At 52.3% G+C, this 20174-nt stretch overlaps 1 protein-coding gene across 2 annotated transcripts in view; it reads right to left on the bottom strand.

Moving 5' to 3' along the window:
• The window catches only part of PPP2R3B (protein phosphatase 2 regulatory subunit B''beta), a 59838-nt gene that overhangs the window by 4749 nt on the left and 34915 nt on the right, over nucleotides 1–20174 (bottom strand). For both annotated transcript variants that reach the window (XM_025857553.2, XM_025857554.2), the window contains exons 3-10: nucleotides 8238–8341; nucleotides 7848–7950; nucleotides 6859–6933; nucleotides 6249–6335; nucleotides 5284–5440; nucleotides 3325–3373; nucleotides 2508–2597; nucleotides 2121–2296 (exon numbers count right to left, since the gene is read on the bottom strand). In XM_025857553.2, the coding sequence (XP_025713338.1) occupies nucleotides 2121–2296; nucleotides 2508–2597; nucleotides 3325–3373; nucleotides 5284–5440; nucleotides 6249–6335; nucleotides 6859–6933; nucleotides 7848–7950; nucleotides 8238–8341 (841 nt within the window). The remainder of the gene's footprint in view (nucleotides 1–2120; nucleotides 2297–2507; nucleotides 2598–3324; nucleotides 3374–5283; nucleotides 5441–6248; nucleotides 6336–6858; nucleotides 6934–7847; nucleotides 7951–8237; nucleotides 8342–20174) is intronic.

Raw genomic sequence — 20174 nt, 5'->3', positions numbered from 1 at the left:
GCTTTCACAAATCTGCATTTGACGTGTGTGCATGTCCGTCATGATGCGCCTTGAAAAACATGGCACAATACTGCATTTTCTGATGCAACTGGGCATAAAACGCACCCACACGAGGCAGTTCCTGGTGTGGGCAGGCAGGCTAGGTGGGGCAGCAGTGCAGACCAGAGGCCTGGGGATCTGTGTGCCCCAGAATGGGTCAGACGACAGACGTGGAGGCGCAGCACAGGAACAGAGAGAAACTCTGGCCGCCAGGGGGCGCCTAGGCACACATCATGGAGCACGACGCTGGGGCGGGAGGAAATCCACCGCTAGGCAGGACCTGGACATGGCGGCCCCAGAACTCACAAAGACCATAAATACCCCAAGACCAGGATTCCACGACATGGAAACAATACTAATCAAGGCACCACAGTTTGGGAAAAGTCTCCCTCTGTCCCTTGGACCCTGGAAGGTGTCCTGGGGTCCTTCCTTGTGCCACTGCTGGCCTCTCCCTGGACGCAGGCTTCTCAGCTGAGGGGTGTCAGGAGGACCCCAGATGGGATCCTGGGCGAGGAGGGGACAGGCGCCCAGGGCCCCGCCCCACACCAGGAACTTGGGCTTGAGGTCCCTGAGGTGGGAAACCAGGGAGCAGAGGCAGGGAGACGTGGGGTCAGGGACATCCACCTTCCTGACCCTGGTAGGGCGGGTGTACTCACCCAACAGGACAGGGCCCTCACCACGGGTGAGTGCTGAGGGGGACACACGGGGCCTGAGGGAGGCAGGGGAAGGTGGACAGCCGGGACACGCTGTGTTGTGTCCACACTCAATAGTGACCACCACCAGTGAACAAGGGTGCTCATGTCACACATGAGGACATCACCTCACCCAGTCCTGGGTGGGGTCTTGTGACATGGTTGGTACCAGGCCTCCCCAAGGCCCCACTCACCATTGTCACCAACTCAGAGTAGGGATGGCCATTCCCTGAGTGGGCGTCCCTTCACACAGGTGTCTCTCACACAGAGAGCATCACACCTCACGTGAGGACATCTCCTTATATGGGGGGGATCCCCTCACTCAAGGGAAATGTGCCCTCACATAGAGGCATCCCATCTTACAGGAAGAACATCCCGTCACACGGGGTGTCCCTTACACAGAGGGCGTACCACAGGGGGACATCTCACATGGGGGGCATCCCGTCACATGAACACATCTCACATGGGGTGCCCCTCACATCTCACAGAGGGGATTTTCCCTCACAGTTGGGGGCAACAATATCACAGGGGGATGTCCTGGGGACATCTCCTCACATGGGGGGGCATTACAACTTATACGGGGGAATCACCTCACACAATGTATCTCCTCACACGGGGTGGGGGCATCGTATCTCACCAGGGGGAGTCACCTCACATAATGTGTCCCCCTCACAAAGGGGGACATCTCACATGGGGGGGCATCACAGCTCACAGGGGGGAACCACCTCACACGATGTGTCCCCTCATACAGGGGGACATCACATCTCATGGGGGGAAAAAATCACCTCACATGATGTGTCCCCTCACACAGGAGGACATCCCCTCACATGGAGGGGGCATCACATCACATCCCACGGGGGACGGGGAGGAGATCACCTCACATCATGTGTCCCCTCACACGGGGACATCTCCTCACACGAAGCATCACATTTCATGGGGGAGGGGAAATCACCTCATAGGATGTGTCCCCTCACATGGGGGGGCATCACATCATCACATCTCATGGGGGGGGTAGAATCACCTCACATTACGTGTCCCCTCAAACAAGGAACATCTCCTCACACGATGTGTCCCCCTCACACGGGGACATCCCCTCACACAGGGGGAGCATCACATTTTATGGGGGAGGGGAAATCACCTCACACGATGTGTCCCCTCACACGGGGAGGCACTACATCATCACATCTCATGGGTGGGGGGCGGAGGGAAAACCACCGCACATTACGTGCCCCCTCACACAGGGACATCTCACACGACGGTGTCCCCTCACATGGGGGTACATCACAGCTCACAGCGAGGAACCACCTCAGACAGCGTGTCCCCTCACAGCGGTACATTCCCTCGCAAGGGGGCCCCTCACACGGGGTATCCCATCTCTGGGGGCATTACCTTCGTTCTGTGGCTTCACCAGGTCCAGCATCTGGCAGAGGCAGTCCTCGAAGGGCAGGGCCTCAATGGCCATGCTGTCCAGCCTGCGGCACTGCTCCTCATAGAAGTACTCCAGTTCAAACATGGACAGCGCGCCGTCCCCATCCAGGTCCATGCAGCGGAACCAGTACTCGATGCTGCAGTCACAGCATGTCAGTGCAAGCCTCGGTGAGCCTGGCCATCTGTGACAGACCCCGCTGGGGACTGACCCCACCGGGACTAACTGCACCGTGGACCCTGCCTGGGACTGGCCTTGCCTGGATGGACCCCTGGTGGCGCCCACGCTCAGAGGTGACCGCTAGCCTACGGCTTCCAACTGTTGTACCGGGACAGCCACCAAATACGTACCTGGTTGGAGTTTTTTTGTCTTCTTCAGAGATCAAAAACCAGACAAAGTCAGCGTAGCTTATTTTTCCTTCCTTCTGGACTTTTCTGCCCCTGGGTTCAGGGTTGAGACCAACAGGCAAAATGTGTGTCAGGGAGAAGCGGCGTGAGGTGGGAGGCCCCTGCCCACCTCACTGCTGGGTGAGTGGAGCCTTGCATTTGGCCCCGTCCCACACTGGACTCCTACTTGGGGGAAGGCTTCAAAGGACATGTGCACGCAGAGGTTGCCCTGGAATGGCAGACGGGGCAGGAGTGGCTTCTGTGGCCTCAGTCACAGCCGCCTTGTGGCCTACTCCAGGGCCTTCTCAGATGCCCAGGGCCTGACGTGAACCACCCACGTGGGGCCTGTCCTCCCCCACCCCTTACTAAACGACCTCATGCGATAATGGTGTTTGCCCCCCCTTCTTATGACCTCACATGACAAAGACGTGTGTCCCCTTATTTATGATCTGGTGTAAGAGCACTGTGTATGTCCCCCACTGACATCACATGACAAAACTGTGTTTCCCCTTACGAGCTTGTGTGACAATGGCATGTGTCCTCCCTTAATGATCTCATGTGACAAAGATGTCCTCCACTAGGGCCTCATGTGACAGTGGCATGTATCCTCCCTTATTTATGACCTTGTGTGACGACAGCATGTGTCTTCCTCACGACCTCAGTGACAGTGGCACTCCCTCTCAACACACGACAAGCTCACATTAGGGAATGAATGAGCTCGAACTGGACTCAGGCACAGAACACTGGCCAAAATCACAAGAAAATGACTGTTGAGACGTACCTTGTCACCGCCCCTGAGAATATCCTCTCGATCATCTTGGTGGATATAGCTGCAGAAACAGAACTGGGCCGTGAGCCGCCTGCCCATACCTGCGGTCACGGCCCAACCTCAAACGCTCGGGGAAAGCTGGGCAGGCTTGGGTCCGAAATGCTGAGCCCCAGGCCTGGTAGGGGGTGGAACCTACTCTCCCGCATGTGTCCTCCCCAGGGCGCTGCCCAGAGCTTTCCTGTTCCGAGGGCTGAGCCCCAGTCAGAGCCGCGAGAGTGGAAAGCTGACCCAGGGGCTCCAAGACAGCAGCGGACTAAAGAGCAGACCACGTCTATAGTCACACTCTCAGATGCTGCACCTCCAAACACTCTCCCTGCGTGATTAAAACCAAATGTGTTTAAACTAAAACCTGACAGATGAGAAGTGAAAAGCACGGTCATCGGTCAGCCTCGGCACCTGTCACAAAGCACCACCGATGGGGCAGATTAAACAACACATTTATTCTCTCGCTGGGAGTGTGAGATCCAGGCGGGGCCGAGGCTGGGAGTGTGAGATCCAGGCGGGGCCGAGGCAGGTTCCTCCTGAGGCCTCTCTGCTTGGTGAGTACACCCCGTGTTCTCCCCGTGTCCTCACGTGGTCGTCTCTGTGGGTGTCTGTGTCCTCATCCCCTCTTCCAAGACCCCAATCCTATGAGATCAGGGCCCACCCTAATGACCTCATTTTCCGTAATCACCTCTTTAAAGACCCCACTTCCACTTATGGTCCCATTCTGGAGTCCTGGAGAATGTGACTCTGACAAAAGAATTTTGGGGGGATACAGCTCAGCCCATACCACACACGGCACCCACGGGACGGAGAAACGAAGACAGTCTCTTTCCACGTCTCCCGATTCTTCCTACCTTGATGAACGTTATCCTGATACAAAATGACTGGGTGCTACAACAGGCTGAATTGTGTCTCCCCCCAAAAAACATTTCTAAATCCTGATTCCTGAACCTTAAATGGAAATACGGTCTTTGCAGATGTGATGAAGGGAAGGCTCTGAGATGAGCTCATCCTGGATCAGGGCGGCCCTAAATCCAATGACAGGTGTCCTTGTAAGAGACACAAGAGGAGACAGAGAAGCCACATGAAGACGGAGGCAGAGATGGGAAGGACGTGGCCACCAGCCCAGGGACACCTGGAGCCCCAGAAGCTGGAAGAGGCAGGAAGGACCCTCCCTGGAACACTGCACTGCCCCGCCTGGATCTCGGACTCTGGTCTCCAGACCTGGGAGAGGATGAATTCCTGTTGTGGGATGGGCCCAGTTTGTGGTCATTTGTTACAACCACCTCAGCAAACTCCTGTACAGCCCTCCTGGGTGACCACCCATAAATTCCTTGACTGGATACTTTGAGGGTACTCTGCTGTTGTTTTAGGCCCCCTCTGTTACAGCAGTCCCAGGGAACTGTGTGACAGCTCACTCGGATGCACACATCCACAGACTGAAAACATGGATCATCAAAGGAAACCTACCTCGTGGGCTGCACAGGACAGCCCTGCCTGCCTTCTGACCCCTCTGCCTGCCTTCTCAAGACACCAGGTCAGGGTTGCACCTGACACTTGGCCTGGCTGCTGCCAGCAGCATGGGGCACAACCCTGCGAGCACCACCGCTCTCACAGCTGGAGCCTCCTTATGTGGGCAGGTCAGCAGCCTGCAATGTGTGTGTGTTTCTGTCTCCCGTGTGCATCATGTCCCACATGTGTCCCCAACCCTCACGTGTCTCGTGCATGTGCATCCTGCATCTCTCGTATGTCCTGTAAGAACATACCACTCCTGGAGATGAGGGGCGTGAAAGACAGGAAGGCAATTTTAGACATCAGGCCACAGGCCCAGGGGAGGTGGCCATGGCCAGTGGCACTGGACAGAGCAGGGTGCCTGAGCGGCCAGCACCTGGAGGTCCCCTTGTCCCACACAGGCTGCATACTAACCGTGGTCGTTGTGCCGGGCCAGGTCCTGGGAATCGATGAGAAGGTCGTGGTCCGTGTCCAGCTCCCAGAACTTGCAGTAAATGACATAGAAGTGCTCGTATGAGAAGTACTCCGTCAGCTGATTGATGTCTGCTTCCTCTTCCAAGAGCGCCACATTCTGCCAAAACAAACCCACCAGAACTGGTGCATTTCCCACAGGAGCTGGGCTTCCTGTGGGTGGGACCCCGGGGTGGGACCCCCCCCTCCACCCCCCCTCCACCCAGGTGTCTCATATTATGAGGGTGGAGGGCCCAGAACTGGTCAAGACAAGCCTGGGGTTGGGAGCAGAGCATCTAGGTCAGGAGCGCACTGCAGTCAGGGTTGTGCCTAAAACTCAGCCTGGCTACTGCTAGCAATGTGCGGCAGTCCTGCAAGTGTCAACCCTCTCACAGGCTGGGGCCTCCTTCTGTGGGCAGATCAGCACCCTCCTCATCAATGCCCACATGTGCACTGAACCCCAGTGAAGGGCACACCTCGATCTCCAGTGCCGATGGGTCATTTCTCCTGCACGGATGGTGGACGGTCAATGGGTGGGTAGAGGGGTAGAGATGGACGGAGGAGGGTGGCGAACAGAAGGATGGAGAATGGAAGATGGACACGGGCGAAGGATGGAGGGTAGACGTAAGAGGGTGGAGGATGGAAAGAAGGGTGGAGGGTGGAGGGAGGAGGGTAGAAGACAGAAGATGAAAGATACGGATGCAAGGGGATGGAGGATGGGGGGTGCAGGGTGGAGGGTGGACGGATGGGTGGAGGGTGGAGGGTGGACGGATGGGTGGAGGGTGGAGGGTGGACAGTCCAGGGTGGAGGGTGGAGGATGGACTGGTGGATGGAAGACGCAGGATGGAGCACGGCAGACAGGAGGATGGCAGCTGGACAGGAGACATGGACATACGGAGGCCCCGTGTCCCCACTGGCCAGTGGCCTACCTGCAGGAAGGTGCTCCTGCGGAGCTCTGCACACGTGATCCTCCCTGACCAGGACCTGTTGACGGTGTAGAAGATCCTCTGTATGACCTGCAGGAGGAAGGCGGTCAGCAGAGCGCCTGGACACCGGGGGATGCAGGACCCCATGTGCTGGCCGAGGCACTCACTCTGTGTTTGCCCAACAGTTGGGTTGGGGATGAAAGTGCCTGTGAACCCTGTGGTCCAAAGAGCAGGCACGTGTGTTCCCCCAAAGCTAAGACGTCCTCCCAGGCTGAGAAGCCCATGGCCAGCCCTCTCCCTCCGGCCCCGGGAAGGAGACCACATGGATCTCTGGGACGCCCCCTCCCTTGCACTAGTGTCTGACTTCCAGACACGTGGGAAGGCCCGCCAGGCTCTCCACGAACTTGCTGTGCTTTACGCCTCAACACGGGACATCTGCCTCTCGAGGACCCTCCCTTGGCGCCACTCAGCCGGCACTGCCAACATCTTATTTGTGGGCGAGAAGATCGGGGTCCAGAAAGGCCACAGCCCGAGGACCTGGGTCCTCGCTCAAATGTGTGGTGGGGCCTGGAACTGGCGTCCCGGGGGCAGCCGGCTGTGCCCGAATACTCACGGTGGTGATGTAGCGAGAGTGGAACTCTGATGCCTCCTTCAGGAAGGCTAAGCCCGGGTGCGTGTTCACCACGTCCTGCACATAGAAGACAAGATGGAGCTTGGGGACACGCTCCGTGCCCGCCGAGCACAGGCACCTGTGTCTGTTGCCAACCCCTGCGGCTTCCACAGGGACAGGGCTGCTGTGCACAGAACACTCGGCCACACAGCTGCTTACGAAACATAACCCCAAGGGTGCAACTCTGTAAATCCCTTAGGCTGCACGCTGAGGAAGCACGGGACAGGGTGGTGGGAAGCGACCATCGTGACCTCTGACAATTAACTGGGACTCAATGCATATAAATGCACAAGGACCCACACAGAGGTCCACAGGGAGGGTTTAAATACCCTCATTTTACGAGCTACAGTCACATGAGCCTTTAGGTAACATCTGCTGGAATAATCCAGTTACTCAGAATGGCTACCCAGAAGGCCCAGTGACAAATCTACCATTCACCCTCGATTATCTGTCTCAGACTGTGCCACGATGCTCTAAATGAGTCTGAAGGGAAGCAGAGAATGTTCTAGAACACCATGACCTGTTTTTATGCAGCAGGTGACACAGCCAGGGGCTGTAGTCCCCACGTCTCTGTGGCCTCATGCTCTGCAGCTGCATTTGGTCTCCCCACTCACACGCATCTGCACCGCGTGCGGGGCACATATGGTCCCCCCACTCACACACCGGCACCATGTGGGGCACACGTGATCCTGCCACTCGCACACGCCTGCGCCGTGTGGGGCACACGTGGCCTCATCACTCACACATGAGAGGGGCTGGTCCCTGGGCCATGTCTGTAGGAAGCAGTACCCTGAGGGAAGGGAGCCAGACCGCTAGCCAGTGTGTGTTGTAGATGCAGGGGTGGACCCGGGAGGAGGTGAGTGTGGCGTGGATGCAGGGGTGGACCTGGGAGGAGGGGAGCAGGTGCGTGTGGTGTGGACGCCAGGGCACACCTGTAAGAAGGGGATGAAGTCTTCTTGCGCCAGGTAGTTACAGCCGGGATTCATGAGCAGGTGGACGAACTTGGCAGCGTCATCGTGACAGTTCTGGAGGGTCCTGCAATGGAAGAGGACGTCCCAGCGGTCCCCACGCACCCGATCCACGAGGCCCCTCCCAGACACAGGCCGTGAGGAGGGCACGGGGCCATGACGGGGTGTGATCAAGAGCAGGCCCGGGAAGGGACTGCACACCGTGCCACATGCCCTGGAGGTGAGCTCCCTCCTCTTGCCGTCTCGGCCACAGAACATGAGCCGTGATGCAGCACCTGCCCTTGGAACTGCGCAGAGCTGGGGACATGTCTCCCTTCCCGACACCCGCCCCCAGTGCACAGGCGCAAGACTCACTTTCTCCACATGGCGACGAACTTGTGGACAGAGACGGAGCCCGTGCGCTCTCCCCCGGCACTGCAGAACAGCGGCCCCTTCCAGTACAGCGGGCAGCCACAGGCCTGCAGTACAGGGGCAAAGCGGGCAGTCAGCGCCTCCTGGACACCCAGCTGCTGCCACGACCGCGCGCTCCCGCGGGGATGCCGCAGCGAGCCTCTGCTGCAGAGACACCGGACCTTCGAGCCCATCAGCCCTGCACAGAGGAGTGCAGTGTCCCTGCCAAACACAAGACGTGCGTTCATTCCCACGCACCAGGGACAGCAAGAGGTGCTTGTCCCAGCTGTCACATCGGGTGACAGGAATGCAGCTCGGGGACAGGAACAGAGCACCCCATCCAGCAGACAGTCCATCAGTGGGCAACCAGCAGGCCCCTGAAGTCTGCGAGTCCAGCAGCAGCTCGGGATAACCATGGGCGAGGGAACAGACAGCGTAAATGAAGAAGGGCTCTAAACGTGACACGGAAAATACCGCCCATCAGCACTTCACCACGTGAGCACAGACCACGGTGTTGAGCACATGTGTCAGCAGAGAAGCCTGGAAAACACTGATCTAAGCTCCTACCTCAAAAAAGAAGAAAAGGAAGAACACTGGACCAGGCAGACATGAAAATAAAAGAGGTGCACCTTGGAGGCTCAGTCGTTAAGCGTCTGCCTCCGACTCAGGTCGTGGTCCCAGGGTCCTGGGATCGAGCCCCACATCGGGCTCCCTGCTCCGCGGGGAGCCTGCTTCTCCCTCTCCCACTCCGCCTGCTTGTGTTCCCTCTCTCGCTGTCTCTCTCTGTCAAATAAATAAATAAAATCTTTAAAAAAAAAAAAAGAAAGCAAATACTCGATACAGAAAGTCAGCAAAAGTGAAAGTCAGTTCTTTGAAGATCTAAAAAAAAATAAAACACCCCTTAGCAAAACTTGTCAAGAACAACAGACAGAAGACACAAGTTACGAATGACTCAGTCATTCGAATGTCAACTGTCACCGCGCCTCCCACAGGCATGAGGAAGACAGGAAGTGGACACTAGGATAACTTCATGCCCACACGTGCCACAGCGTTGGTGACCTGCACAGAGTACCCGTGAAGCCTTAATCTAACCCAAACAGACACAACTGAAAATCTGAACAGAGCTATAAGTCTGCAAGAAACTGAATCTGTAAAACTTTCCCAAAGAAAAGTCCAGACCCAATGGCTCTGCTACTGAGTTTGCTCAGACATTTAGGAAAGAAATCATATTGACTACATACAAACTCTTCCGGGGACTCAACATAAGGGATGTTTCTTAATTCTTATCATGAGGCCAACACACAGCAGATACTGAAATCTCTCAAGGATGCAAGGAAACTTATGGGCCAGTCATGTCTCACCAACACAGATGCAGAAATCCTATACAGAATACATATCAGCAAACTGAATCCAGCCATTACAAAAATAATAATTAAGAAACAACAGACCAGGAAACTGAGAACAGAGGAGAACACCTTACTCTCTTCTAATTTTTTTTATTTTTTATTTTTTAAGGAATCTCTACACCTAAAATGGGACTCAAACTCACAGCCCCAAGATCAACTGTCACATGCTCCACTAACTGAGCCAGCCAGGCACCCCGGGAACACCTCATTCTAATAAAGGGTATCCACAGAAAACCTATGGCTCACATCAGACGCAAGGGTGACACATGATGCCTCCGTGTCCAAGCTGGGACCAAGGCAAGGGCACCACGAGTACTGAGGCCAGGGCGCGGGGGCGGGAGAAGGACAGGAAGGTACAAAGGCCCAAGAGGAGGACTCAAAACTGCTGTAATTCAGAAATGACACAGTGTGTAGAAGACACGAGAGACTTACAGAATATTATAATAAGTAACTTCCGCAAAGTTGCTAGAAGCAAGCACAATATACGTGAGGCAATTCTATTTCAACACACTGGCCAACAATTACAAAATGAAATTTTTAGCAGTGCCATCTACGTAAAGCATAAAGAAACCCCTCAAATAAATCTAACCAGCACTGCGTACCATCTGCACAAAGCCAACCACACACCACTGCTGGGAGACGTTCAAGACCCCGTGTTGAGCACCTGCGGTGGAGACCCCAACACTGGCTCCCGAATGACCCCCAGATTCAACTGAAAGCCAATCGACATGCAGCAGGGTGTCTGGTGTTGTTGCGGAAATACAAAAGCTTATTCAGAAACCCGTACAGGAAGGGGAGGATTTTGAAGGCTTACTGCAGAGTTCCATCAGTGAACACTTGGTGCATGTGTGCAAGGAGGGACAGACAGACCCAACGCAGGGAACAGTGAGGAAGAGATCCTGAGCCCATCAAGTGATTCAGGAGAAAGGCAGGCCTACAGTTCTGCGGGAACAACCATGTTCTCAGTGAGAGCACTGCATCAACAACGGGTAACCTTCCTTCACACTGTGCACAATGGTCAATGCACAATGGATCCTGGTCCTGAATGGGAATGGTAAAACAGTAAGCCTTATGCAAGAAAATGTAAGAGAAGCTCTCCCTGATTTTGGAGTAGCAAAGATCCCTCACACAGGACCCAAAACACTTTCAACCCTGAAGGGAGAGAGAGAGCTAAACTTCACTTAAGAACTGTCTGCTGGAAGATGCTGTGAAGACCGTGAAGACAAGCCACAGACCAGGAAAGAACATCTGCAACACGCAAGCCTAACAAGGACTCACAGGCAGGATTTTAAAGAACTGCTGGTCAAGGAGAAAAAGGCACACAGCACAAGAGAGCAACAGGCACTCTGAGAAAAGAATGCACAGACGCCCATATGGCCACGGAAACGTGCTCGGCATCAGCGCTCACAATGGAGATGCAAAGAAATGTGTAAGGAGAGATCAGAAAGGCCCAAAGGAACAGCTCAAAGTCGGAGGACTGAAAATATCAGGCATTGGCAAGGATGCAAGGATCGGAGCTTACGAATGTGGCCGGTGGAGAGAGCCGCCAGGCAGGGTCTACCGAGAGCTGGCCACGCAGTTCTGCAGGCCACACACTGTCCTCTGGGAGTAACCCAGAGACCTGACGCTCGCTCCCACAAGACATGGACAAGAATGGTCCCAGTAGCCTTACTCAGGATGCCCCAGATGGAACCACCCAGGTGTCCACAAGCAGGGTGCTGGATGAACGAACTGGTAGATTCACGCCCTTTGAGGGTGTTGGTTTCGGGCCATATCATGGAATAAAATGCAGCGATCACAAAGAACCACCCATGTGTTTTGGGCACAACCAAGACACCAGTGCCCCATGCAGGTGTGGATGAATTTCATGGAGGCCACACTGGGCTGGGGGAGCTGGAGGGGAAAGGACACCCATGCCCGACTTGTGAGACGTGAACCAGCACAGCATCCAGAGCACGGGCTGGTGACGTGGAATGCTGACCGGGAGTGGGCCGAAGGGAACTCCCTGGGTGCCGTGAACATGTGGCGTCGTGCTCTGGGTGGTGGTCACGTGCGGTGTGTGGACACTTGCGGCATGCAGGACTGGCGGTGACAGCACTGTGGCCCCTCATGGCGCCACACGTCCGTCCCCGAAGCGGTCCATGCACATGAAGCTCTGTGCACTCTCCTGTAAAGGGGCCCCTCCGTGGATGAGTTCCCAGCACGTGCTGGCATCCCTAGGGTTCCAACCAATCTGACAGCTGGAAGGTTAATCCTAAGGCTTTGGTCGTGACCTACACTGCCTTGCAGGACATTTTGTTAATTTTCTGAAGCGAGTGGGAAACGTGACCTCTAAAATGCAAGAGGCAGAAATAACAGCTTATAAAAAAGTATAAAACTGTCACTCCAAGGGAAAAGACGCATCACAATAAGAGTTTGCTTTTTATCAATTTTATGTAACATACACTCGGAAAGATTCGCTCTTTGTAGAGTGCACTCAGATGCCTAGATCACATGTCTGTCCCCACAGTGAGGAGAGCCGTGTCACCCGCCGATTCCGGCATACCCTAACCTTAACCCTAACCCACACCCAGCAAGCCCCTCTCCACCCCTGTGGCTTCCCTTTTCTGGAATGTTGTATAAGTGGGATCGTGCCGCCCGTGGCCTTTTAGGCATAGTTCCTTTCAGTCAGCATCATGCACCTGAGGTTCAGCTATGCCGTCATGTGTGTGACATAACAAATATAAATACTCAATTCTGCCCCACTTCCTGGCACAGTGATTCTGAAACCGTTGTAATTCCCTACGGGACTGGGGTGCTAGGATCACCCTCTGTTCTAACTTTTGGTCTTTAACTCTGGTTCTTGACAGAGAGCTCCTAAATCCCCTGGGGTGTGCGGGCTAACAGGTCCTTCTGTTGTCTTAAAGAGGTGGTTCTGGGTGGCTCCCGGGTGGGGCTGGACAGCAGGAAGGCTGAGCCACGATGAGACACTTGGGACGTTCAGCCCGGCACCATCCTCCAGAGAGGAGAACACCTGAAGGTCAGGAGTATGATGCGTCATGCCTACAGGTGAAGCCTACATGAAAGTAAAGACAAGGTGTAGAGAGTTTCTGGATGGTGAACGCCATCTGAGCACATGAAGGGTGGGCGCCCAGCTCCACCGGGACAGCAGCTCCTGAGCTCGGGACCCTCCCAGCGCTCACCCCGTGTGCCTCTTCCTCTGTCTGTGCAGTTCTATCCTCCCCCAAGGAGGGCCGTGGGAACCCCCGGGTCTATGGCTGGTCGGTCAGTGCACAGGTGACAACCTGGGATTTGTGACAGGTGTCAGAAGTGGGGTGGCCCTGGGGAGCTGAGCCCCTAACCCCTGGGCTCTCTGCTATCGCCATGAGGCGGTACGAGAACCGAGCAGAGGGGCAGGTGATAGGTGCGTAACACTGTACATGTCCTAAGTGTCTCTGAATTCTACTTTTATGGTGGTTAAGATGCTGATGGCATTTTAGGTACATTTTACCACAATGAAGAAGTATCTACTATCTGTTCATGTAAAATTCTAGAAAACTCACCTAACCCACAATGACCAAGTCCCCGTGGCAGCCGGGGACGAGTGGGGTGGCATGGGAAAGGGCAGAGTTGGGGCATGTTGGACACGTGTGTTGTCGGGACTCCGTGCATAGTTTCAGGGGACACACATACATCACAGCTCCACAGATTATACACGGGAAGCGTGTGCCGTGTACTGTGCATCAGTTACACCTCAAGGAAGCTGCCAGAAATGGGAAGAAAGATGCACTCTGAAAAATACACACGTGAAAAGGTGTTCAACATAATCATTAGGGAAATGAAGCCGTGGATGAGTTACACGCGGGGGAGAATGGCTGAAACTGTAAAGTGTGGAAACCAAGCGCTGGTGAGGTTACATGAGAACTGGCGCTCTCGGGCATTGCTGGTTGGAGATGTACCACGGACAGCCACTCTGGAAAGCACTTCCACAGTTTCTTGTAAAATCAGTCGCCAACAATTCAAGTCCGAGTACTTGCTACCTGAGAGATGCAGACGTGTGCATGAGTCTTCCGTGTGCACACACACAACAGCAGCTCTACTCACGAAACACAATGGATACAACAAAGCGCTCACCCACTGGGAAACACGTAAGCCATGGTGCGTGCACACACGGGTCACCGTCTGGTACTCAGTGACTCCGGTGGGGAGGAATATCACATTATTCTGTGTGACTGACACCAGAAACCAAAGACAGCACGATTCCTGTCACGTGAAATTCCCAAAGAGGCAAAACCGCAGTGCCAGACCACGTGTGTGTGTGTGTGACACGGCCAGGGAGACAGGGATGGGACCAACGGCAAGGACAGGGCTCCCTGCCCTGACAAGGTGGCGCACAGGGGACACATTCACCAGAACATACCACGTTGTACATGTAACACTGGGAATCTTGCTGTGCGTAAACTCTATGTCAATAATGCAGACCAAGAAGGAATGAATCATTCGAGAAGCTAGGAAAAAATGATGGAATAGAAAAAATTACAAGAAAGTAATAAAAATGAGAGCAGAAATCATGAGATAAAAAAATAAATCCCTGGAGCTGATGGATGCTCATCTGAAAAATAACATAAGTCCATCTCCACCGTGAGTAGACAAGAAAGGAAACAGAAATAAATAATCCCACAAACAAAGGGTCACACATACAGATCTGATAAAGATTTTAAAAATGATACAAGAAGATGAGAAAAAATGTTGAAGCAATAAACGTCTAAGTTACACAAAGAACTGTTTTAGAAGAAATATAAATTGATGAAAATTGACTCAAGAAATTAAAATCCTAAATAGAGCCAACAGCGAGGGATGTAAACGCTGGAAGAAGTAAAATTATCCGCGCAGATAACCGTGCATCACAACCTGGGCAAGAATAGCTATGCACAGAGGAACTATGCACACATCTCATTTAACTACCGCCGCTGAAATTCAACCAGTAACATGTCAGCAAATCAACAGAAATGCAAATCAGACATGGCGCAGGACGCCATTTCCCACGCACGTGACCGCCAAGCTGCAGGCATCAGACCATGTCTGCTGCTCGGGCCCGATGACGCGTCAGTCATGTGATCATCCATACGCTGACCCTGAAGGTTCGGACGGCACAGCCCTTATGGGGGGGGGGGGGACCTGGCAACACGAGACAGTATCATGTGCGTGTGTGCTGTGACCCGGTAAACCTGCTTACACAACAGTCCCAAGACACGGGGACAAAATGTGAAACGATGCGCACACACGGTGTTTACTGCAGTGTTGGCACGAGGCGCCGACAGCCCCCCACCCCCGGTGGCGGAGAGTGAATGCAGACGACGGCTCCCCCAGCAGCCGCGTGCTATGCATCGGCAGGAAGAAGGGGGCGCTCACTACACAGGCCGTCCTCGCTGTGTACAAAGTACAGGGAATCGTACCAGTCCCCGCACTAACACGGTTCATGTTTCAGTTACGGCGGCACAGACGTGTGAGCAGACTACGGTGTCACTGTGGCTCCTTTAGTCCATCTGCTATGAAGAGGAGGCGTAAAATCGTGCATCAGTTCTCTGAAAGTCTGGGAGGACCCGGCGCTGTGTGTCTGTTATTCGGCTCATGCAGACAGCATGGAGTGTGGTGTGTGCCCCCGGCTCCCCCCAGTCAGGAAACTGTAACAAAGTAAGTTGGCTCTCTCCAGGCTGCATAATGTGCCAGGTCAGCCCAGTTCTCCTGGATGCTTCAGTGAAAATATGAAAATCTGCTTCTTACCACCAAAACCAGCTTCTTCCCCAGCCGATGGGCCAAGTGATTTCAGCTCTTGTAAACCCACCATGTCGGACGGACGTTCACACAGGTTACTGATGCTGCAGCTGGAGATCGGGCAGTTTTGCTGGCCAAGGTCTGGAAGAAACATGACACGGCGTGTGCGGGATCCGTGGGAACATGAACGGACCGCAGAAGAAAGGCTGACCGCGGGAACACTGCTGTTGGCGCAGGGCAAGGGGCCACGCATGTGGAGCCAGAGGAAGTCAGTGAGCGCCCATGATCAACACAGACGAGGCTGTGAGGGAAACTCGGACGCATCCCAGAGGATGTGATGCCAGAGACAAGCTTCACGTGAAGGGAACTCTCAGAAACATTTCACAACATTGAAAGTGCAGGGGGTACAAGGTTGGAAGTGAACCAGACTTGGGAGCAGGACAAGAGCCAAGGCACAGACAAGATGCTCGCTCTGTACCGTACACCAGGCGACACGGGGACAAGCCCCACTCAGACGTCATTTGCTAATGTTTTACAAAGAAATACAACACCAGCTTTTAGAATTTCTAATGTTTTAAGTTACAGTGGAATAAAAATGAGTCTTACTTTTTTTTCCGTTTCCCTACACGTTTGTAACGAACTATAAGAGAGTTTTTAATGTCTTTACAAACATGTTTTAAAGGTCCCAGAACACTTGTAACTTCCCCCTGGATAACACCAACCTGCACGGCGTCAGCTCGCACGGTTACTAGTGTTTACGGTCCGCGCTACGGTGCAAAGCAAGGGCCGCCTGGACAGATACGGCATGAGCTCCAAGATTACAATGTTCACTGATAAAATACCCACGTGTAGGACAGCGTGCTACTTTCTACCTCAGAAAGGTATGAATTAGGTATGTACGTACGTTCCCATATATGTGCGCATTTCATAACACATATGTATATGTCCATACGTTTGCTCGTATTGAAAAACAAGACAATAAAACAGTAAACAGACACTGTGACCACCATTCCTTCTGGACAGGGTAAGAGAACACAGGGAAACAGACAGGCATAGAATGTGTACTTCTCTGAATATGTCTGATTTTTGGGTTTGACCTTGGAACCATGCATGTTTTTACACACTTCTAAAACAACACTTAAACAAAACTTTAAGAGAACAATCCACAAAAGAAGAGAACACTTCTGAACTCATCCTCTGAGACAAGTATTACCCTAACATCGAAACCAGACAAAGTCACAAAACCACAACCAGTGCCTCTTACGAATATGAATGGAGCAAAAATCATCAAAAATAAGAGCAAACAGAATCCAGGAACATAGAGAAAGGACTATGCACCTGGGCCACGTGGGACGTATTCCAGGAATGCAAGGTTGGTTTAATGCTGGAAAAATCAACTCATGGAATACACTGTATCAGTAGAATGAAAAACCAAAACCATCTGTGCAGATGCAGAAAAACCGTGTGACACCGTTTCCAAATAAAGACGCAGCACACAAGCAATGGAAAGAAACGTCCTCAGCCCGATAAAGGAACCGCACAGCTAACGGCATGCTTTGTGGTGGAAGAGCAGATACTTTCCCCACCAGAGCAGCAACGACACAGGACTCTCCACACTCCCACTTCTCTCCAGCACCGCGCGGGAGGTCTCACACAGCAGTCAGGCACGGGGACGAGAGAGGAGACACGCACACTGGGAAGGAAGAAGCCCAAAGATTCCTGCTTGTAGGTTTCTACTCTACGGAATGTTAGTGGCATTACACCAGACATGGTGAGTTCATGAGGATGCAGGACGCGAATCGATACACAGTAATCAACTGTATTTGTACACACTTGCAACAAGCAATCTGAACATACATTTTAGAAAACAATTCCATTTATAAACCATCAAAAAGAATAAAATGCTCTGGAACAAATTTAACAAAAGACGTGCAAAACACACTTGAAAACTACAGAATGTTTCTGAAAAAAACGAAAGATCTAAATACACAGAAAGAAGCCTCTCGACATGGACTGGAAGACTGAATATGAAGATGGCAAAGGTCTGGAAACCGATGTACAGATTCAACATGACTCTTATCAGGATACCTGTTGGCCATCTGTAGAAACCGACAAGCCAATCCTAAAATTCACACAGCATTACAAGGAGCCCCAAGGAGCCCAAGCAACCTTGAACAAAAAGAACAAAGTCAAGAGGGGCTACACTTCCCTGTCTGAAAACTTACTACAAAGCAACAGTGACGAGGACAGTGTGGTCTTGGCATAAAAACGGAAATACGGGTCCATGCCACAGAGTCAGAATCCAGCGATAAACCCGCATTTCATGATCAACTCATTTCCAGTGAGGGAGCCAAGACCAGGCCATGAGGAAAGACGAGTCCTCTGCACACGTGGTGCTGGGACCCCTCGATGTGCACACGCAGAAGATGAAGTTGTGCCCGCCATCGCTATTTACAAAAGCCAACTCGAAACAGATCCGAGACATACACTAAGAGGGGAAACTATAGAACCCATAGGAAAAAAAAAATGAATAAATCTTCCAGACCTTAGATTTGGCAATGACTTCTTGGACAGGATGCCAAAAGCACAAGAAACAAATGGAAAAGTAGATAAAGTACGACAAAATGAAAAGTGTAGCAATGACCTAGCCAATGGGAGGAAAAATGTGTACACCATGTATCTGATCGTGGACTTTTGCTTACGACAAACCAAGGACTATTACAGTTCAACAATGAAATGACAACTGTTTTTTTTTTTTCTTGGCAAGATGGCGGAGGAGTAGGAGACCTGGATTTCGTCTGGTCTCAGGAATTCAGCTGAATAGGGATCAAACCATTCTGAACACCTACGAACTCAACAGGAGATCGAAGAAAAGAACAGCAACAACTCTCTGAACAGAAAAGCGACCACTTATTGGAAGGTAGGATGTGCGGAGAAGTGAATCTGAGGTGATATTCGGGAGTATAGACTGCGGGGGAGGGGGCCTCCGCCGGCCGCTTCTGGCAAGTGGTAGAGCAGCGGGGCACAAAATCGGAACTTTTAGAAGTTGGCTCCACTGAGGGACGTCGCTCCAGTGGCTAAGCAGGAGGTGGAACCCTCACGGGACAGTGTGGTCTCAGGACCCTCGGGGTCACAGAAAGACCAGGGGTGCCTGAGTGCGGCACAGCTCCCAGGTATCGGAGCAGGGAAGCCGACTACAGAGGCGGAGCCAAGGCGGGCTCTCAGCTCGGGGTTGCCATAAACTGTGATCCGCGGCACAGTTGGGCAACTGCTCCTCCAGCAGGGACCCAACAAGCGGCAGAACCGGGGAGACTCCCGGATCTGGGGAGACTTCCTCCCCTGGGAGGAGCGGTGCTGGAGCGCACCGCAGGGATCTCCTGGGTTTGGGACTCCACACGGGGTCGGATGCCAGAGATAGAAACGCTCGGTCACAGGCCGGGTGAGCATGGAGTGTGGCCGGAGACCGGGGAGACAGGAGTGACTGCTTTTCTCTGGGGGCGCACTGAGGAGCGGGGCCCCGAGTTCTCGGCTCCTCCGGGTGGAGATTGGGAGGCCGCCATTTTCACTCTCGTCCTCCAAAGCTGTACCGAGAGCTTGCAGGGAAAAAAAGCTCCCGAGAGCAAACCCAAGCAGATTGCTTAACCCTGACCGACAAGGGCGGGGCAATTCAGCCTCCGGCAAAGACATTTGGGAACCACGGCAACAGGCCCCTTCCCCAGAAGATCAGCACGAACAGCCAGCCAAGACCAAGTTTACCTATCAATGAGAATAGGAGAACTCCAGCGCTAGGGGTATACTGCACATAGGATTCATGGCTTTTTTACCATGATTCTTTAGTCTTTCAAAGGTGATTTTTTTTAACTTTTTTTTTTGAATTTTTCTTTTTCCCTTTTTCAACCAACATCTTATCAATCCCTTTTTTAAAAAAACATTTTTATTTTTCATTTTTAGAGTCATATTCTATTCCTTCATAGTAGTTACCCTTACTTTTGGCATGTCTCTCTTTAAAATTTTGAGATACAGTTTCTTCTAACAGATCAAAATATACCCTAAATCACTAGTGTATGGTTCTGTTCTAGTCTCCTGCCTGAGCACATTCTCTCCTTTTTTTTTTTTAAATCTTCTTTCTTTTTTCAAACAACTTCTTATCAATTCCTTTTATAAAATCTTTTATAATTTTCATCTTTACTGTCATCTTCCATCCCTTCATTGTATCAACCCTTATTTTGTACATATATAAGTTTCTTTCTTTAAAATTTTAGGAGGCACGTTCTTCTAACAGACCAAAATACGCCCAAAATCCAGTTTGTGGCACTGATCTATGCACCAGCCTGATCATATTTGATCATATTCTGTTTTTTTTTGTTTTGTTCTGTTTTTGTTTGTTTTCATCTTTTTCCCCTTTCTTTTTTCTTTCTTTCCCTTTCTTTTCCCCTGGTTTCAGGTCTTTTCTGATTTGTATAGAGTATATTTGCTGGGGACGTTGTAAACCTGTTAGCGTTTTGTTCTCTCATTCATCTATTCTCCTCTGGACAAAATGACAAGACGAAAGAAATCACCTCAGCAAAAAGAACAAGAGGTAGTACCGTCAGCCAGGGACCTAGTCAATACGGACATTAGTACGATGTCGGACCTAGAGTCCAGAATCATGACTTTAAAGATACTAGCTGGGCTTGAAAAAAGCGTGGAAGTTATTAGAGAAACCCTTTCTGGAGAAATAAAAGAACTAAAATCTAACCAA

This window comes from Callorhinus ursinus, unplaced genomic scaffold, assembly GCF_003265705.2.
Source record: "Callorhinus ursinus isolate GAN/ISIS: 27379988/994484 unplaced genomic scaffold, GSC_fseal_2.0 scaffold16, whole genome shotgun sequence".
Lineage (NCBI taxonomy): Eukaryota > Metazoa > Chordata > Mammalia > Carnivora > Otariidae > Callorhinus > Callorhinus ursinus.
The sequence above is the reverse complement of the archived record's forward strand: the minus strand, read 5'-3'. Positions and strand labels throughout refer to the sequence as shown.